At 39.0% G+C, this 21,491-nt stretch overlaps 1 protein-coding gene across 3 annotated transcripts in view; it reads left to right on the forward strand.

Annotated features, from left to right (window-relative positions):
- WARS2 (tryptophanyl tRNA synthetase 2, mitochondrial) overlaps nt 1–21,491 on the forward strand; it is a 45,315-nt gene that overhangs the window by 9,091 nt on the left and 14,733 nt on the right. For all 3 annotated transcript variants that reach the window (XM_026104863.2, XM_064519456.1, XM_064519450.1), the window contains exon 2: nt 14,279–14,536. In XM_026104863.2, the coding sequence (XP_025960648.1) occupies nt 14,279–14,536 (258 nt within the window). The remainder of the gene's footprint in view (nt 1–14,278; nt 14,537–21,491) is intronic.

The following is a 21,491-nucleotide window of genomic DNA, read 5'->3' on the forward strand; positions in this document are numbered from 1 at the left end:
AGCATTTCTTTTTACATTAACTTCAGCAAAGAACTAGAGGCAGATACAAATTTTCGATGACAGAACCACATTATGCTATCTTGCTTAAATATAATCTCTTTATAGCCACATCAAAGTTTCTTTCAAAGGTGGTCTTTGACTTCTACTTGAATTGAGTTATCCATTTGCAAATATTTTTCTTGAAACCACACACTTGCCAAGATGTGGAAAGGCTGTACTTATTAGGCATCCATAGGGTGCTTTCCTTTTGCACGGAAGGACAAAGCAGTTTCAAACATTTCAAAGCCTCTTTGTTGCTTATGCAAAGGGAATGAAGGGTCCAGCCCTTTGAATTCCTGACCAGATCTTGTTTTGCATCTCCACTGGCGACAAATTAGACCATGTAATTGCTGCCACCAAGAATGAGTACACATTCTGCTAGCCATATACTTTTTCTGGGAAACATCCATATTTGAGGTCTTTGCAGAGTTATGGCAATGTTAGCATTTTGCATGTTCACCAAGCATTAAGCCATGTCAGAGCAGCCAGAGGTGATGTCCCTCTCTTCAGAGAGACATTGTTACAGCTGACCATCAAATAGGCCTTAAGTTCCTATACAATATTGGTTGTAAGTGTCGAGTAGAATACATACAAGCACTCAAAGAAAACTGGTGAGTTACGTATCCCTGGGACAACTGCAGTGCTAACATTCCACTTCTTTTATACTGCTGTATTCAGAAGGGTGCATCCAAATTGAGAGTGGGTAATTTGCCTGGGGCCCTCTGGGCCAGTTTGGATAATATAGGTAAGTCAGCAAGGGAGATCTCATCTTTAAGTTAAAGCAGTGCCCTACAGGAACTAGGGCTTCTCATTTGAAGCTTATGGGCTTAAGGTGTGTGATAAGTGGGATTATGACTACAGTATGCCATGACTTTCATGAAGTGTGCTTTGGCTGTGCTAGTCTTATAGAAGCTTACAGAACATTACCTGTGTGCTTTAGATCTCAAATGTGATAACTCTTATTTGTATTGCTTTTGTTTTTACATTCCTTAAATCTTAGTGATAAAAACAGATTTTTATTTTATTTTATTTTTTAAGCAGTGTGTGTTGTGCTAGTGGCTGAAGATGCTGGAGCACATTAGGCATGTCCATCCTGCAGGAACTTCCTCTCGCATAAGCAAAGAATTTGCACTCTCTGCAGAAACTTTCAGCAGTTGTAAACTCAGTTGCTTGTCTGCTCGTTCAAGTACAGGCAATGGAAATATAGACACTCCACTTTTCCTGTCTTCAACCTAACCTTGGATTAAATTCTTTAGGAAGAGAATATAGCTTTTGCTGTCTATTTACTCCTTGGGGTCAGTGTCCGTGTCTAAACTGTGGCATACGGAAGTGCCTCCATGCTCCTGGGCACAGGAACATGCCTCATCTATGTCCTGCTTCAGGGCAGGACCTGAGCATACGTGGACCTCTCTCTCTCTGTGCCCCCCTCATCAATTCCTAATCCCTTGCTTGCTCTTTCTGTGGAAACAGTTTGCCAAGTTTGGTGACTTCTGGACCAGCCTGCACTGATAAATCAGTTTAAATGTAGTCTCTGTGTGTTGCCTAGTTCACTTCAGAGAAAGGCTAAAAAATGCTGTAGACATCTCTCATAAAAGTATGATTATTACTTCTGAAATATTTAAGTTGATAGAATTCTCTCAGGCATAGACAAAGAGAACGAGTTGTGGCATTTTCTTCATTATGTGCCCATGTGAACTGTTAGGGATTTTACTGAAACTTCCGCTTCATAGGGCCTCTCAACAGCCATCAGGTGGTTTTAAACTTTCCTTTTCACCTGAGATGAATTTGAGCCAGTGACCACAAGGTGAAAGTTTTTGAACAGCTGTGTTAATTTTGGCTCCATGTGAAATGAAGCCAAATTTTTCCCTCTTCCAGTTAATTGCCAAATAAAATAACGAAGGGGAAGCAAATTGCTCTTTGAGTTTCTAGGACTGTGAGGAAATATAGTAATTCAAAATGAAAATTATTCTTTTAAAAACATCCCTCTAAATGCAAGTTGATAGTCTTTGTTTATATTCCATAGGGCAAATTTGGTAGCATGCAGACTCCTTACTTGAACAAAATATATAAAAAATAAAATAAACTTTCTTTCAGCTAGAGGTCAGAGAAGGAACAACAGTGATCAGATGTTTTTAAGACATTTGGATACAACTGTGATCAAAAACATAGAACTTCTCCAGTTTCTCTGGGAGGGAGGGAGGGAAGTATTTAGTTGTGGGGGGTATTCTTTAGTGTGGTGTGTGTGGTGTTTTTTTTTTTTGTTTTTTTGTTTTTTAAGATTGTGATGTTTGAATACTTAAAAATGGTTTTGTCTATTGACTTAAAAGCCGATCAGCATTTCATGTATTCAGTAACCTATACTTATAATTCAGAAATGCAATACACATTTCTTTACATTTTGACAGTCAGATCACTGTGTCTCTCTTGCATGAAATTGAGTGTTCATTCTTCTCCTGTTTCTATTAGTTTTATCCTAGGAAAGTAGTGTATATTTCTGAGTACAGGTACATACCAAGTTACAGGTATTAAATGTTAACCCATATTTCTCACCTTTCAACAACACAGAATGGTTTCAAAGTGTATCAGTGTCCAGCTGCTACCTGTGAAAAGGGCTCAATTTTCAAAATTTTTTTGAATACAGGTAGAAGAAGTTGAAGCTTGAAATTCTGTGGGCATCTAGCCTATCAAAATAGAATTCTGATTTTTCTTCCATCCTCTTTGGTCATCTCACTTTGACCTTAATTATGCTTAAATAAGGTCATAGGCTTCGAGGACTCAGAGAACCAACTAGAGATGACCTGGTGCTGCTTCTGCCCCAAAGTAAAAATCAGCTACCTCTTTCCTAACACATTTTGGTTTTTTTTGTTTTTTTGTTTTTTTTTTTTAAATAAAGATTTCCACTATTGCAGACATCACAACTTCTCTAAGCACTCTTCTGAAGTGTTTTCTTTTTCTTACTGTTGGAAAGTTTTCCTCACATCTGGTCTGAATCTTTCTTGCTGCAACTTAAGCTCATTGTTTCTTACCCTATTAACCGTGGTCCCAAAAATCACATTAAATGTTTTGGCTGTCAGACTTCTACATATTTAAGGCTATTACCTTGTCCCTCCCCTGTCTTCCTTGCATTGGACTAAACCTCAGTTCTTTCAGGCTTTCCTCTGTAGTGTTATTTCTGAGGTCTCTCATTAGACTTGTTCTTCTGTGGCCTCTTTTTGCCAGTGTTTTGATATGTAGGGCCCAACACTTGTTCTGGTGCTCCAGCTTGAGGCCATCCTCATCCCAAGTATGGTAGGAGAATTGAATTGTGTCTTCTGGATTTTAAACCTATTTATATATCCTGTGCAATTATTGCTGTATTTCATTTATTTAGTGTTTTAAAACAGCAGCATGACACTGACTCATTTTCAGCTTCTGAAATGTTATAAATGTCAGATCCTGTTCTGCAGTTGTTACCTAGACAGCTGTTCTCCATCCTCTATTTATGTAATTGAGTATTCTTCTCTGTATAGAAGCTTGTCCTTCTCCTTGTTAAATAGCATCCTTACTTTTCAGAACACTTCTTCATTCTGTCAAGATCACTTTGAGCCCTTATGATCCTTCCAACCGTTGTGTTACCTGTAGATTTAATGAATACTTTTTATTTCATCATTCAGGTAATTAATGAAAATATTTTAATATATTAATAATACTGGACCCAGGACAAAACCCTGAAAAACTGCATTTGATACACCTTTCCATGCTCATAGTGAGCCATCAATAATTGTTGTTTTGTGTTTTTTCTAGATGGTCCTACACCTCAGCATACAATATTTTGTCTAGATGCTATTTCTCTAGCTTGTGAGAAAACTGAGATAATATCAGAATGTAATGAAACTCAGGATATGACCTTTAGTACTTCTCCTACATTCTGGTATCTAATTTCTTCTAGGTTCTAGCAGTGATTTCTTCTAGGTTCTTACAAATTGTGTTCCCATATTTTTCCAGGAATTGAAGTTAAGCTGACTGTTTCAGAATGATAGAATAACTCTATTTATATAAGGTCCTAGAGTAGACTGTAAGGTTCCCTGTTCTTTCCCTGGTCTGCTGCTGCTATATAAGTGTGTTTTCTGTAGCCCTATTGGACTACAGCTGGACCAGGAGGAAGGCAAACCTACTGGCTGCTTCAGAGAACTGTTTCCAGAAGGCATCAGTGCTCTCAAATTTTAACTATATGATTGTAGTTGGTTCAACTAAGTTGTTCAATGGTTGTTTTTAATCAATAAATTTGTCTTATCTGTGTTCTCCACAATGCAATAAGCCTGTGTTTCCTCTCCTTTCACCTTGTGCCACCTCCTCCCAGCAATGCCTACTGTAGGTATCATAGCTGCAGCTTCCAGCACTGTGTGCATAATCAAATGGACTTGTAGGTAGCATGTACTCAACCAGTCTGAGCTTCATGCCTTGCCCGCCTGGCAAGACTGTCCAATGTGCTTAGCTCTGCCTGTAGCCTTCTGTCACTGGGGAACTAACTTGGTTTCTCTCCTAGCACCTTAACTTTCTGGGCCTTACAAAAAACGTGGTATGACTGAATCCTTTACCCTTTCACTGAACTTGGGAGAAACGGACCAAGGGGGCCTGCAATTCATGTGCCTGGATAGATAGTTTGATTGAAGAAGCTTTGTTGTCTTAGCATAAAAAAGGGAAGATAAATGGTTGGTAAATAGTTAATGCAGAGTTAAGAGTGATAGGCTGTTGCCTGTTTTGTATCATCAGAGACCATTAACTACAATTCTGCGTACGTTGTTGAAAACCTGGAGGAGCGTAGCTGTTGCATATTGCAGTGCGCTTTGGACTTGCTCTGTAACCCTGCCTCTTTGGGGATATGCCTCAGCTTTGAACCAGATGCCCTAGCGTGCTCTTTCTCTAGTCAATGTGGAGAATGGTGGGGAACACAGCACAAAAAAATGAAGACTGTCGAGCTGTGTCCTCGCTGAGGAAGCCATTGTGTTTTAGAGTAAGATTGGTGATGTCTGTTGGCTGTGTGCAGAGCCTCTCCATGGTTATTTCACCTGCTGTGCACAAGCCATTCCTGTTCTGTCGAATGTTATCACCACTTCTTGTTCCAAGATTGCTTGAGCCAGCTCTTCTGTTTTGTTAACTTGCGTAACTCGGCATGGGAGCGAAGGATCCATGGATGCCCTGGGTCCAGAGGTACGTTCGGTAGTGTGGTAGCAGGAACTGTGGCAACCTGCTGTAGATAATCCTTGCATCTGTCAGTGCAGCTGTTGCTAGCACACTGAATGGCACGTGGAGCTCATAAAGCAAATGAGAGAATACGTTTGTGGGACACGGCATACCACATAAAAGGACTCATTTGCTTAGTCATCTTTAGCAAGGCAGCATGAGAGGGCAGCCTAACCCAAATGCAGTTAAAGTCTATTTTTTTTGCCCTAGAAGGCAGAGTGAAATTTATAGGGTTGGGTTAATATGTGCTGTAAAGGTTCCTCCTTTTAATATTTATATTTAAAATGAGAAACACATTTAAATTTTACTTATGTTTAAATATAAATGTGTTTGACATTCAAGACGGGTACCAGGCACTGCCATTTAGATCTTAATTTAGTTCAGTTTCTGGGCAACAAGTTAATCGTTTCTTAGAAGCTATTTATCTGAAAACTTGCTCTGATCCAAGTATGTTTCTTTCTAATTTAATGTTAGCTCTTTAATTCCTAATTTTAGGAATCAAACATGATGAAATAGTATTTGTACCAGATTAATTTGATATATTGGATTACCAGATCAAGATAAACATGTTTTAAAGGCTTCTACATCAAGTCTGCAGAAAAGTAATTGCTTAAGAAGTGAGAAATGAAGCAAGGTCTGTAGTATGTAGACTGCTTCTAAGTTTTCCTTTAAGTTATCTTTTTTTTGTATCTCTAATAACATTAACACTTAAATTTTCCCAATTAGACTTTAAAATTTATCCTCTAACTAGTAAAATCTGAGTCTTCTAGTCTTCCTTCTTTTTGCTGCTTAACAGCTGGTCGAAGACTGGTTTTGCTAAGCCAAGATTAACAAGCCAACATATCATTTTGGAAGTGAGAGCTTTGCAGTTGCAAAACATTAATGAGGGAAATTTATTTAAAAAAAAAATAGACAGATGCAAAAGATGCAGTAGTTGGGAACTTTGTCAGCCAAAGAATTTCTTCCCTATCTGAATTTGAGGCAAGGTTTTTTGTTTTTTTTTTTTTTTTTGTTTTGTTTTCCCCCTCCCTTTTTGATCCCTGTTGGGAGGATCTTTGTTTGAAACTTCGAAATGTCCAATTCATGTGTTTTAGTCTTGTCTGTGTTTGCTTAATGTGGTCTTTCTTCCTCTTGACTTTCACATTTTCTGTTCCTCTGGCAAATTTGAATTCGCTTCAGTTTGAGACAGCTAGGGCCAAATGAATGGCCACGCAAAGTCTGTGAATGATCCTCTGCTGTTTCCTGAGTTGCTCCAGTCTCATCAATCAGTGCTAGTGCTGCGGAGGCTGTGGTGTGTGTTAGGTCGCCAGCACAGCAGCTCCTCCGTCCCTTTCCCCCACCCCCTGCGTGCCTACACAGTGGGGAAAACGAGAGAGGGAAGCCATCAATCTTCCCTGTCAGGCATGTCAACAGCGATTCTCCTATCGACTTCCTGTTTGCTCTGTCTTGCTCCACCACCTGTGTTTAGAATTAGCTCCTATTCTGCATGTTTCACTGTGTTCTTCACCTGTTCTGCCCTGACTGAATAGCTACTAAAATAAAGCAGAGGGTCTAAATGTTCTAGCATGTGAATAGTAACCACTAGAGTGTGGGGCAGTGATTTCTGTTGCAGCTGCCTATTGTAATGCTGTCATCGTTTTCGATAATTTTGAAGTCTGAAATATCTTGCTTGCGTCTCAGCCAAAAGGTGAGCTTGTGAGCAAGTCTTTTTTTAAAACTTAACATAAAGATAAAAATATTTGTTAGATACGCTGTAGATAGCAGATGGGCTTATGGCTCTATCAGTTAGCTTGTTCGGATAGATTCATGAACAAAGTCCAAAGAAATTGATTATTCGGAAGCTTTGTCCTTACCTTCAGTTACTCAAAGGATATAATTTGCAGAGCACTCTTTGGGACTGGGCCTTATCTCTGTATCTGACTAGGAAGGATCTTGAAAATGTGAATGACCATTTCAACCTCACCTGGGTACCAGTAGGTTGGAAAGCTGAGATGTCCTGCCTCTATAGTTCTAAACCAGGATCAGTGTCATAATTTTATGGTCTGTTCTGTTAAATGATAGGTCTAAAACAGACTCTCATCAGCAGAACTCTTTATGTTATTGTGTAAATGCTTTCCTAGATGGAATGAAAAGGAGAAAGCATTCCTGAGAATTGTCTATTGGCAGCTTTTATCTCCTTGAATGGATGCTAGCCTTTTCTGTTTTAAAAGCCCATGAAGAGATGGAGGTATCTGCATAAGATCTCTGTATGACCGTCCTTGTCTGCTTTCAGCTTTGTCCTCATCTGCTGTCATCATAAGTGTATGACGGTGATATTCATGAGGACTTGCGAAGAAGAGGGGCTCTGAAAACTCAGTTCCTGTGAATGCTTTCGCTTGATTTTAATGTGTAACTCCTCTGAGAAGTGGAGAAACTGAACTATGACTCTGATTTTACTACATATTTGAGAAGTGGTTTTCAATTGACCAGGCTAGGTAAATGCATCTAATTTGGCTTCAATTCTCACAGAATTCATAAAGCTAAGCATGGTAGGTATAATCAGGATATTAAAAATAGCCTAGTGACTTAAGATGTCTTGATTTGCATGTCTCTCTTCAGTGTGGATTCTCAGCACTTCCAGAGACCTGAATTGCTGCTTTTTTTCCCTTTTTTCTTTAAGTGGACAGAATTTGGGGCTTCCCAAATCACTAGTTGCCTCGATAAATAGGTGTGCTTTTGTGGTGATGCTTGGTCTTGCAGTGTGATCAGAGTGCAGGCTTGAAGCTATGTGGATCTTATTCTGACCAATTTAAAAACAATTTTTCCTGGTAAAGAATCTTAAAAATCTAAAAGAAGAAGTTACTGAAACTTGTAGTTTTAAAGAAGATAGAGGTGGCTTCTTATAAACCAAGGGAGTCTTACTTTCTTAAATGTTGCAGATCTGGGCTCTTGGAAGGAGCCCTGTAACTTTATGGTCAGTGATACAATTAAATATTTTGGGGTATAGCACTGTTTTTTTCTGTTTTCTACTTGATCTTTAGTTTGAAAAATAAGTCAAGATTATGATTAGTTTTGTGTTTCCATGCTTGTTTTTAAATGAATCTTGAAACCTTACTTTTCCGGTTCTCTAAGGTTACTTTAAAATTAAAAATAAGACATATTTTCCCGTGTTTTCCCAAGTAACTGTTTAAATATTTTAAATTAAATTTCTAAGTTTGTAAATTATTTTCCCTGGGCAGTCTCTTAACATTTTTAAGATGTCTTATAGTTGTTGTATTGTTTATATATCAATTACATACATCTCAAAGTAATATATACTCAAATTATACAGATGTCTAAATTAAAGGATATTAACAAAATAAATTTGTGCCAGCCGAAAGTCATGGAACGAAATAGAGAAACTTCTTTGTGAAACTTTTTCTGCAGCTGCAAATGGTTTAGGGAGCATATGGCATTCTGCTTTGGAGCTTGCGAAAAGCTTTTAAACACAATTGGGAATGCAATATGTACAGCTATCAGCATCCAAAGAACTGCATAGCTGCTTTAAGGATTTAGTGCTGCCTCACTGCTGAAGAGCTGGGAAGCTTCTCTGTGCTCTTTAACAGTCAGAGTCCCATGTCTGCTTTCCGAGGTATATATTTTAACCTGTATAATCAATTGTCCTTCTTCAGGTTTCATAAAAATAATGAAAGGTACTGTTTCTGGATGCTGAATGGCTGACCATACTTAATCTGTGAAAATAGTTTGGCCCACCAAGGAGAAAAACAAACTAAAGCTTAATCTAATGTAGCTGTATTTTTGGAGTATCCTCTTTTGCAAATAATTTTTGCTTTGGTAGATTGCCTTAGCTTGATATTCAGGACAGTTTGTGTCTTTCTTTTAAAGACTTAAGATTCAGTTGTTTTCAAGAATCTGACTAGGTCATAAATAGCATGAAAGTTTTGTGTAATGCATACATTTCCCCATATAATTGATCAGCATCAAGTTGATTTTCATAAATTCAACCTTTTTTTTTTTTTTTCTCCCCTAAAATTCTTTCTAATAGAGAAGCATGCTATGAACACTTTCTTAGCTTTAAAAATAAAGCTGTTTATGGTGATCTTCCAGAAACATGCACATGGGATTTTCTCAGCTCTAGCAGCTTTGCTGTGTTCTCCACTTCTGGCACATTTGTTTCTTATGTGCAGGAGATGAGTGTGTGTTTGACTGCTGAATTGAAATCATGACAGTTGTAGCTCTCACTGCAAGTGTGGCCTTTTGAAGGTGAGTTTCCATGTACAAAGCTCTGTTTTGATCCAAGAGAGCAGTATTGGGTTTCAGAGGCTATCAGCTTTTTCTGGAATACTGTTTTCCACTGAAAATGGGTATGGCCATACTGCAGGATGTTGGGGCCAGACTTTGGCCGTCCTGCTCTGGGATAAGCACAGAATGCTTATTCCTGGTAATTCAAGAGCATTTAGATGGTGACAGTTTTTCAGTCGTAAGGAGCCACAAGTGTTCATCCCGTAATGAAAAAGAAGATTAGATAATGGCACACCTGAACCTTAACAGGTTTCTGGCCCGCCTTCATTTAGAAATGCCACTGAGAAGGGCACTGTAGTGTTTGGAATTGCCCTGCGGAAGTCTTATAGAGAGAAAAATGTTAGAACATCTATCAGATGCCATGCTTTTACTGGGAGGGTAGATTAACATGCAGTATTACTGATCTAGGTGTATACACCATACAGAGTTAAACATACGAACAGCAGGCTCCCACTGCGCTTACTACAGATGTCTGAATGAGTGGAGTGCCTGTGGGCTGGAGCTGCATGTCTTGTGGCTTTCACTCTGCTCCATTGGGAAGTCTTCACTCCTTTTGTTTTCATCCTTTTCCAGCTGCCGCACTTCAGAGCGCCCAGCTCCTATCCCCTGACCTAACAGCCCCACTGAAGTGCATTCCAGCCCCATGATTTCATGGTACCAGGCACAACTCCCCTGCCATGCTGCTGTGCTGCCCGCTGGCTCTCTCTGAGCGAGCAAACAGGGAACATAAACTTTCTCCAAAGGAGCAATGTTCTCTGTATATTTTTAGTGTTAGAAATCCAAGATTCATTTAAGGGCTTTTTTTTTTTTTTTTTTTTTTTTTTTTAAATACAGACTTCTGCTAACACAGTGGAATATTTCATAACCACCCTACTTGCTGTAACATCTCATACTTTATGTTGTTAGATAGAATCAAAGGAGTTAAAGATGAAAGACTTCTAGTCAGCTGGTCCCTCAGCTGGGAGCCAGTGTGGATTTGTTCTTTTTAGTGTATTTGCTAGTGCTTTATCCAGATCCAGCTTAGCTTAGTTTTCATTATTGGGTTTACTTGTTTTTGCAAATTCCATACTTCAGGTAATTGCTGAACTTAGAGTCAGTAGAATATTGCAACAGTTTTTCTCTCGTTTAACTTGATATTTATTGCCCATGTACTGAACAAGCCTTTTGTAAGTAGTTGTTTACCGTTTGAACATGCAAACGCCGTTAAAGATGCTATTCTTGCTTTCACAGATACTCTCCTTTTCTAGATAGAGAACTTTATTCTGTCTTTATATAAAATTATGTCCATGTTATGTTGTGCTTGAATGTTTACCTTCCAGTATGTATTGTGTCACCAAATGCTAACTTATACAGTGTAACAATAAATCCACCTTTAATTAGTTCATGCTTGTCCTCCAAATATTTGGAGTTGGTGTAGAATTTGAGCATGCAATATATATTGAGACATTGCTTTTCACCAAGAAAATATAAAACATCATTCTCAGACTACCGGGGGGGGGGAAAAAATCTGTTACATTGATACACTCTGTTTGAGTATATTGCACTGAAACTAGGGGAGATAATTTTGCCAATACATCTCTTCACGTTCATGGTGATCTCCAAACTGAGCAGGCATCTGGGAAGAGGAACAAGCAGTGAACATGTTATGATAGGCCCGTGAAGCAATAACTGAGGTTGCAAGAGAAAGGAGTTTGCTTAACTTGGGGACTGAAAAGATGTGTAGATAGAACTGTTTTGCACAGGCTGAGTGTGCCAGCTATCTTTGGCCACCGTCTTGGCACGTGAGTTGACACGTGCTGACTGCACAGGGGTCCCAGGGAAAAGAAGCAGTAACATTACATCTCTGTAACTTCACCTCATGTGAAATATCTCTACGTTTCAAGTGATGCCATCTTTGTCTAGACTGCAGGTGAAAGATGTGCAAGTTTCTGCACCATTGTTTATCTTGGTCATCTTAACATAATTTATTTTGTGCATGTCAATGGTGGGTTTTTAGAATGCTTTAATGTTTATTAACTCTTCTAACAGTGCAGCTAAGAAACATATTCTGTATAAAGTCACTGGAGTCAAGGCAGTAATAGTCTACTTACTGTTATGACATTCTCTGTGCCTCTTTAGTGTCTTGGCGTGCATGTGAGAGCTCTTCTGGGAAGCAAGGGGTTGGCAAGAACAGGTAGAGGACCAAAAGAATACAAGGACACTAGAGGGATGTAAGTATCTGGAGGAAAAAAAAATCAAGAGCAGGGCATAAGAAGCTACTGACCATGTGACTAAACATAGCTATAAATGGGTACTGGAAAGCAGGCAGCACTGTGGGAGGAAATAGAGGTGGAAGGAGCATCAGAGTTTGAACTGAGTGAGAGAAGGTAGGGAGATGCGAAGAGGAAATGTGCTCTGGCAAAACAGTTTTGCAGTCCCTGTGGGTGTGGAACACCATCCCAGTGGTCATCTTTATAGCCTCCTTCTCTTCTTGTGCTCTTCCTCCTCCTGCTCCTCTTGTGCTCAAAGAGCAGGACCATGGGAACTGAAAGACAAATGTGCCTGTTAAGTACCTGTTGCATTGCCTAGCAATTGCTCTGTGTCCTTAGCATGGCTCTGAAGCCTGATATATCCCGAGTTCCCCATGTTTCTACAAAACTTCATTTTATTTATGTATGTTGGGATTCTTTATGCCTCCTTCTCCGTGTTAACAAGACGTTGGCTTTACTCCTTGGGCCAGGTAGTAGCTTAGTGGGAGGTTGGGGGTTCTGCAGGTGGTGATAGATGCTCTGCTAGTCTCCTCAGAAGAGAATGGGGTTAAATGGCAAACAGGGAATTGAGCAGCACAATTCACTTTTTGAGTAATAGGGAGCATGGCTCAGGGCATAGCTGGGAAGGACTGGAAGGCAGGAGTTGGAAGTTAGAATTGCTGTTGGAGTAAATGCTCTGCTTTTCACTGTGGTGTGTGACTGCCTTACAGCTACTGTGCTGGAGCCTCTCCAAGAGCATTTAGAAGCTGACTCAAGAACATACCTAGAAGTGAAGCAGATATTTGAGATATAATGTATGTGGGGAAGTTACCACCTGGATTTAAATGTGTGGGCACTTACTTGAGCAGGAGAAATTAGTATGGCTGCTAGCCCAAATTTGTGCTTACCTGTCAGCACAAACACTTAGACATTGGATAAGAAAACTGGCTTCATCTGAAAAACAGGCTTATTTTGAAAGCAAAGAGAATTTTTCAGCTAGTTTTGGAGGAAATGAGTTAGGCTTTTCTGAACTATAGACCATTTAAAACAAAAACAACAACAACAAAAAAAAGAACAAACCTATTTCTATTCCAGCTGGAAATACTGTCTCATTAATTCTTCCTGAGTCTGTCTAGGTCAGAAAGAATTAAAGGAATACAGTCAATTTGAAGGTTTTTTTTTTTTAATAGTTAAAAATAATGGTACTCAGCCTTGACCGTTACTGCCACTTTTTGTGGTTTCATAGTTGCATGATTTCCCCGCTCCACCTTCCATCTATAAGAGATCCACAGAATTGGAAATGGACTATTTCAAAAAATAAATCCTTTATCTCCACTTTGTTCTAGATGTTGCTTCTAAAATAAGCAGGAAAAAAATCATGTAGCCAGAGGTATAATGAAGGTGATGGTCTCACACATCAGAATCTGGCAGCTTGTATTGTGCAGCTTTGTCATTGGGACTCCCTGTTGAGGTTGGTGGAACCCTGGTTCCTAAGTCCAGCACTCTTGCACGTTCTTGAAACTTGGCATGTAACAAACATTTGCACGTAAAACATTGCCAAATTGCTTTCTGGGTATGATGGAATTCTTTGGAAAGGCCTGGGAGGTAATAGATCAAACCATGACAGCTTGGGGCTCTGAGAGACTGGTCAGATGGAGGTCTGGGATGCAGAAAAACAAACTTTCTGAGATGGTAACTGTCTCTTAGCCAAGCTATACATGTTTTAAGTTTTTTAATCTTTGCTCACAACCTCAGTTTCTTAATCTTTTTTTTTCTGCTTCTCTGTGAGCCCTCTCCAGATGTTGACGTTTTACTGATATTGATGTGTCCACAGTTATTCCAAGTGTGATCCTGAGCCATGCACTAGTGATGGGTGGCAATATTGCTTTATAGATCCTTTTTTAGAAACACTGTACTACTAGCAATGTGGGTAGTTTCAGGACTTGGATAATCTCTTATATTATTCTTTGACCTTTGGATCAAGGACTAGGTTTCCTTCTGAAACCAACTCTAACAGTTCTTTTCGGCTAGAATAAGACTGACGTTTGTCAGAGTTCAGATGGCAATCTACTTGAATATTGCATATGTTTATAACAAAAATGTTTGAATTTCTATGTGCTGTGATCCTAAGCTTCTGTAGCAGAGTGGATAATGTACTAAAGAGAAACATACAGCTTTGGAGCAAAAAAGGAAGAAAGACTTCAGTGCTTGGTTTCCGAGACTTTCTTTTCACTAGTCTCGTTTACAGCTATGTTTGTTTGCATATGCAGTCTGATAGCTTAAAACTACTGTAGTCATCAGGCTCTCCAGGATAAGATAAAGTATTTTGATTGAATTTCTGCAAATATTTGTAGGCCATCTTCAGGTAGGAATTCTTTTTTTCTTTATTATGTTAGTATATGACAAGAGGGAAGATGAGACATACATAAGCAAGGTTTTATTAATGACTTAAAATATAAAAGAATCTCAAACTTGCATGTGTTAATTTTATTAATGCTTTGTAACAGAGTGTTGTCATGGATCGGATTTTCTCTGGTATTCAGCCAACTGGGACGCCTCATCTGGGCAACTACCTTGGAGCCATCCAGAACTGGGCGAGGCTGCAGGAACAATCCAGCTCGGTGTTATATAGCATAATGGACATGCACTCTCTAACTATGCCTAAGGAGCCGGCTGTCCTGCGCCGGAACATACTGGACACCACTGCTGCCATCCTTGCCTGTGGTATTGACCCAAAGAAGTGTTTCCTGTTCCGACAGTCACTGGTTAGTGCTCCTGTTAAGTTAGATTTATTTCTTACTAGGTGGCTTTCCAGACACATTAGTGAATGAGCATAATGTATATGAAGTCTGCTATCTCTGGCCAGCTTCTCCAATTTCCCACAGAGGCAGATGTGTCATAGCTTCTGCTGCAAGGATAGTGCGCAGACAGTCTGAATTTTATCAGTGAGAGACACAACACAGGTACCTTCCTCCTTTGAACATGGTTCTTTACAGGCAGAGTTTCCTAGGGATGTCAAACTGAGAGTGACAACCCCACCTCCGTATCCTTGATGGATATTGAAATGGTGAAGACAGGTACGTGTCCTCCTTTGCTTTTCACTGTATTAGAGGAAATCAATCTAAATAGATTAGCACAGAATTCTGATGGAGATAGATTTAAACAAGGTTAAATTAATTTAAATATATCTTTTTAAATCAGTTATTAGCTTGGTTTTAACTTGGCTGAACTCTGACTTAACTTCATTCACAGTGAGGCTGACATTAACTAGAACAATTTCAAGCTGAGAGATGCAGTACAAACCAGTCTAGGGTTTTGTTTTCTCTTGTTTTCAAGCAGCTGGAGAATTTCTTTAGTTACAGCACAGGATAAGGGACTATATATGCAGACAAGGACTCTTCAGCCTCGAAAAGAGATGATTTGCAGGTGAGGGTTAGAGAGGAATGAAGTAAAATTGCAGGTGGTATGGAGAAAATAGGAAACAACTATTCTGTCTGCTGAAGTATGTGAACTAACAGATATCAGACTAAACACATGGTAGATTTAGCACAAAGAAAACAATGTTGTATTTCATGAAGTTCACAGTTAGGCTGTAGAACTACTTGGCACAAGACACAGTGCATGCTAGTATGTGTACAGATTCAGATAAGGACTGGACTAATTAATGAAAGAAAAATTTGTTGGGCACTGTTGTGTACTTGAGGTACCACCTCTGGATCAGAAAGTGCTGCAACCACAATTAGCCCATGCTGAGAGAGTAGGTATGTTTTTCTGTACATTTGTTCTTTCCTAGGCATACACTATTGATTGCTGTCGGAGATGAATATTTGGTCTGACCCAGTGTAGCTATTATTATGTACTTTTGAGTCTAGAAGATAAACTACTGCAATTCCAGGTCTTGCACAAGTCAACATGCAGACTCTCCTTGATGCCAGCGGATTATCACTGAGGATTTTACATTGTGGTTAGCCACAGAAAGCCAGTTATCTTTTGCAGTATAATAATTCAGGGACTGAGTCTTTGAGTCCCCCAAGAGAAGGTAGCAGACTCAGAAAATGGAGGGAGAGCAGGACTGTGATGCTTCTATAGAATCAGTACAGTCAACAGCCGATGATAATTTTAGCTAGCTAGACTTTTGAAGAATGTTCAACATTATCATACTTTATCAAACAAAAGTTGCCATAGAAGATGGACTATGGAATGGACTACCTCTTATCTTAACTTTTCTGGGTGTCCTTATCTGTCCAGATCTAATGTTTTTTCTTCTTACTTAATCTAAAGCATTAAATATTTGTTTTCTATGGGCATTGATGGATGCCACGAACCACATGCATACTAGTACTTATCACACATGTATCAGTACAATTTTGTAAGCTCATTGTCATATTGCGAGCAATTGTTTGTGTAATCCAGACTGTTTCAGCAGTGGTTTAGGCTGAAGTGGTTTGTTGACTTCCTGGAAAAAAGCATCTATTTAAACTGCATATGCCGTTCAGGTATACCCAGAGATACACTCTGGTCTGTCCCAGCTGCACTGGCAGGGCCAGAGGCCTAGGTTCCTCTGAAGGCAATTCAAAGAAATTTCTCTGTGTAGCTCTTGATGTGAGGAAAGGAGTCAGGAACCTTGCTAATGTGATTATTGCTTTAGTATGATAATGAAATGGTAAGTTATGGAGTGACATAATAGGGAGCTCAATGTGTCTAGGAATAAAGGTGCAAGATGGATTGCAGCTATTGCTTATCAAAAAAGTTTATTGCTTGGTTTTAGATTGGTAACTGATCTGTTTTTAAAAATGAACTGGCCTCTCCTTCTCAGTCACTGCAGTAGTCAGTTTTTAATCACCAAAAGCAGCTATAAATAATGACTGAAAGCACCCTGGTTCTGCAGCAGTAATAGCAGAATGAAATTGTTGCCTGATCTCTAGTGACTTTGGCTGCAGCACTGCAGAAGTATACTGGTGTTGGTAAGCTCCCATTAAGCGAATTGCTTATGTAGTCAGTATTTTAAGTGCTCCTGTGTCCTTTTGTTTTCTCTGAATCAACCAGGGCAAGAATGGTCTAGAATCACTGAAGAGGTGTTTTGCTTTGTTTTTTGGCTTATTCTTTCTGTTCATTTGTTCTGTTGCTGCTTGTGTTGCTTTGGAATATGTTTGCCATATGTGGAAAAAAAACATTGATTACTGTGTTTCTCAAAAGGCATGTACATTTGGTAAGGGTTTCCCTGTCACTAGGCTTTTATTTACAGCAGGGTTTATGAAGATCAAATCTCTAATCCAGAGCTGTCTGAAATATCTACCTCCAAAATTTTCCCATGTTTTATCATCTTTTCGATTCCAAGCAGGGCTCATGGGAGAGAAGCGTGTGATGAGAACAGATACCTCTGGGGTTTACAATAGATCTGAAAGGAGCTGCAATAGTAAGGATAAAGATGAAGGTGCCTTTGAGCCTCAGAACTGATTACAGTGATGTCCTTGCCTTGTGCAAAAAAAAAGTAAGGAATTTTGTATAGACAGATTTATATCATGTTGCTTACTTTGAGGTTATATAGCCTCTATTCTTGTATATCATATATACAGCCAAGTTATCTGTAAACAGAAAGTGCTAGTTTAATAAAAATTAAGTTCTTACACTTTGGAATCTAGCTTTTGTAAGTGATAGTTTTTCATAACATACATATTCAGACAGCCATTAAGTTTCTGTTTATTTGGCCTCCATAAATAACTGTTCACCAAATATTTTCCACTCCTGTATTATACAAATAATATACCATATACAAACCTGGTCTCCAGTTTAGGGAAGTGGCTAGAAAGAATAGATGATGATAACCTGAAAGTATTTGGAAGCAAGAATGGTGGTGAATATTTAAGGTGGTGGTTGGAACTGCACTTTCGGTGAAGCGTTATAAACAAGTACATCTAGGTAAAGTATTTTGCAAAACAGAATCGTAGAGTCTGTCGGACACTAGAATGAACTTCCTTTGGGAAAAGCTCTGTCATTACAACTTGGTTAATGATTTCCTTCTTAGTAGGAAAACAAGTCACAGAAAAGTGATAATTCCTGTTTAAAAAAAAAAAAAAAAAGTGCATACTTCAAAATTGTACATTTTGATTTGGAGCACAGATGGAAGTGAGTTGTTAGAACACCGCTCTAAACTGTAGCTAGTAAGCATTGTTTTCAGTACATACTTCTCACTAGGAGTGTGGTACCCTCTTTGCTCTTAAAGAAAATAATGTCAAGATACACTTTGAGAGGCTGTCTTTGTCTGCCAGGCGTCAACAAGAAGTAACAGAATAATGACATATACAACGTATTCTGAGAATACCAGAAGGAAGAGTAAATACGTTCCTTAAATTGTGCCATATCTGATCAAACTGGTGACAATTGGCTTCCATGAAACACAGAACATTTTATTAAAGACAAAAAGCAATTACTCGGGGGGGGGGGGGGGGGGCGGGGGAAAAGAAGCAGTCTGCACACATGCTAAGCTTACATGGTGTAACCTGTTTACACTGATTCCTGGTGGAGACCATACACATTTTTGTTCAGAGCCATAACCATCTTGTATCTCATCCATTTCACAGCAAAAACAGTTTTAGAAACTGCTCTTACTTTTATGTGGTCACAGGCTGTTCTTCCTCTCCACCTGCCTGTCCTATTAGACATGCTGGATGTCCCAGGAGAAACTAAAATTCCAACAGAGGGTTCACTAGGCAGTGGCTGATATGCTGCACTAACACTTCTTTGAGGTGTTCTGTAGGTTTTCGGACAATTTAAGGTTCATTTTCTAGGCAGAAAATTAGTTTTCCCCCTTCTAGGAGGAGTGATTTATTTTTTGAGTATAATCAGCTGCAATATTCTTGCAGTGTGCAGGCAAATTGAAGCAGTAACTCTAAGAGGTGGGAATTTGCTAGTTTGTTTTAGCCTTAACTCCGAAAGCCAAATTTTGACAATTTAAATGTGTTCACTGCTATTATTTTCCAGAAATATCCAGCTGCTGCGTTTTGTGGGAAGAGTTTAAGTGGATTGAAGCTACTTCTTGTCCAATTTTTGGAGGAGATTAAAAGCTTCCATTGCATCATGGCTTATAAATTCATTAAAGTACATTAATTTAGCAAGGTGTGTTGAAAACTTCCTGTCATAAGAGGAAGTATGTGACCGTTTAATTTAGAAGATTATTCTGCTTCTCCCATCCTTCTTTTTTCTCCCTCATAGGACTGAGAGAGACCTAACTAGAGCTCTGTGGGAAGAAAAGTCACGCTTCAGTTGGATATTTTTTTTCTTAATCTATTTACCTGTTTCATTTCATACTGTTATGTGTCTGTCTTTATAATTCCCTCTCCATCAGTTGTCTGGACACATCAAACTAATTATTCAAAGAATATTGTGGGTTAGACTTGTAGAATGTTTCTGAAAATAAGTTCATTTTATGAAGAAAAAAAAAAAAAAAAAGAGGAGGAAAAAGAGTGCCTGGGCCAAATGACTCTGTTCTAGCTGGATTTATGCTGGTCTGATTCCAGTAGAAGTATTCTTGGTGAGGTTTGCTTGGGGAAAGGAGAGTCAGATCCTATTTCTCAAGTTTTTCACAAATAGTAAATGAGCATAAATTATTAAATTGATCAAAGATAATAGTGAAAGTTGTAAATAATGGTGGATTTACCAACAATAGCTTGATAACCACACCTTAATTCAATGTATTGCTTAAAGAACATAGATGTTGCCTTTGCAGCCATGAACTTATTCCGCCCACTTGAATTACTTCTTTGAATAGGAATTTGAGATGCCATATCGAATTTTCTATCATAAAAATATCTCACTGGGTGCTTCAGTTACTGTATGAATTTGGTTTAAGAGCAGTCTAATTTCTTTTGTCTATGGCTTCTTTATTCCCTCCTAACTTCATTACCAAGTATCTTGAACATACTGCTTGAAGCCTTAAGCTTTGATAAATCTTACCACTTATTCTAGAAAAATAAATGGTGGACAGTGCTTTCTCATAAAGGGCCTCCTGAATTTTTTTTCTGGCATTTTGGAAGCACTAACTGGTACTTCGAGAGTCGAAGATCCTTAAAAAATGTGTCCCTCCTTTGGAAATTTAGGACATATTCCCTTCTGTGTTCAGATTTCTTCTAGTGCGCAGCTATCCAAATTACCTCCACAGACCTGCTTGTTTGTCCCCTGCGCTGTCAGAATCAAAACTTTGAAACTTACTCCTCATGTAGAGCATAGCTGTAACGAGGTTAAATTGTTGAGGGGAGGCAGTTACCACAATAGGCATACTGCAAATTTGCAGCCCCTTGCAAAGAAGGGCATAGGTTCCAACTTAAGGAAATGCATCTTGAAAATGAAACACTGAGCCTCTTTTTGCAGAAAGCCACTTCAGCTGCTGACATAATAAGCCTCAGAAAGCTTAGTTCCAGTGTTACTGACTTACCTGCTTTCAGATCTGTGTACAGTGTCCATGCCTCTCCCTGTTATAGTGTCCATGAATCTCATTGCTTGCTGTTCTCCTCATCTGTATGTCTCTGCATGAAAAGTCATCTATAACTGCATGGACTATGAGAGTAGCTATTGATTTCTCATGCATATATCAGTTAATGTGGCTGTGACAAGGGAATAGCAGTAGTCACTCTGTGGGGGAAAAGCTAGGATCAAGGAGAAAGTAATAGATATGCAGGGAAAAATCCTGAGGTTGTGTCTGAGCATGTAACACCCAGAGACACGATTTGAGTGTAAATTCTGATCCAAGTTTAATAATGCCAAGTGCAGGTTGGGAACAGCAAATGGCTGCGCAAGTGAACAGCTAGAGGCTGTTTGTCTGGAAAGAGGGAGTACAGGGCACTCAACCAGGTGAACAGACAGACGACATGTTCGGTCATCTAGGTAACTGGTAGTATCATTTTCAGTGGTCACTGCAGCTAAAAAGCAGAGGGTTTTGTCCTTTTTTAAAAAAAGGAATCGGACTAGGCAGGCTCACGCTTGTCAGCCCACAAGGAAGCAATGTCAGTAACTTGTTCTGTAAATAACTCTTTGGCTGGTGATCAGTAGGTCAGATTGTGGTGATGCTTAGTGCAGTGGAAACTGAAGGAGGAAATGTGTCTCTGGTAGTAGCAGGGAGATGACCATCTCAACCCTTTGAGGAAATTTTGATGGGTTTTACAGACTTGTAAAGGATTAGGGAAGAAAGCTGTGTTAAAGTGGGCAAGAGCACAGAAAAGGAAAAGGGGAAGACTTTAAGGGGATGTATTTACTGAGAAGAGCAAATGGTATGATTTGGGCTATCTAAGAAGAAGGGTTCACTGTATGGATCAGGTTAAGCTTTAAATAGAAAATAGTTGGATTTGTAAGGGAAACAAATAGAGGACTTACAAGACTGTTAACTCCTCCCAATATTTTCAACCAAGCTAGATGAAATATTTTCTGAGAAGATAACATTTATATTGTAAACAGGCTATTATATTATTTCAGGACATAAAAGTAGCTGGAGTTGATGTGAAGGATTTAATGGATTAAACAGCTTTTTTTTCCCAGAGTTAACAATGATTGTGACATTCTCATAGGTTGGTTTGATATACAGTTCAGGAACTGTCAGTGGTTGTGGGTTTTGCACATTGGAGATGCAATTCTTTTTTCTACATTTTGTAGTATTTCATATACTGCAGTTCTTGGGGGAGGGTCCTACTGAGAAGCTGGGAACTTTACTGTGGAAGAGTTAAGGTTGTT

The sequence above is a fragment of the Dromaius novaehollandiae genome, chromosome 1, assembly GCF_036370855.1.
Source record: "Dromaius novaehollandiae isolate bDroNov1 chromosome 1, bDroNov1.hap1, whole genome shotgun sequence".
NCBI classification, from domain to species: Eukaryota; Metazoa; Chordata; class Aves; order Casuariiformes; family Dromaiidae; genus Dromaius; species Dromaius novaehollandiae.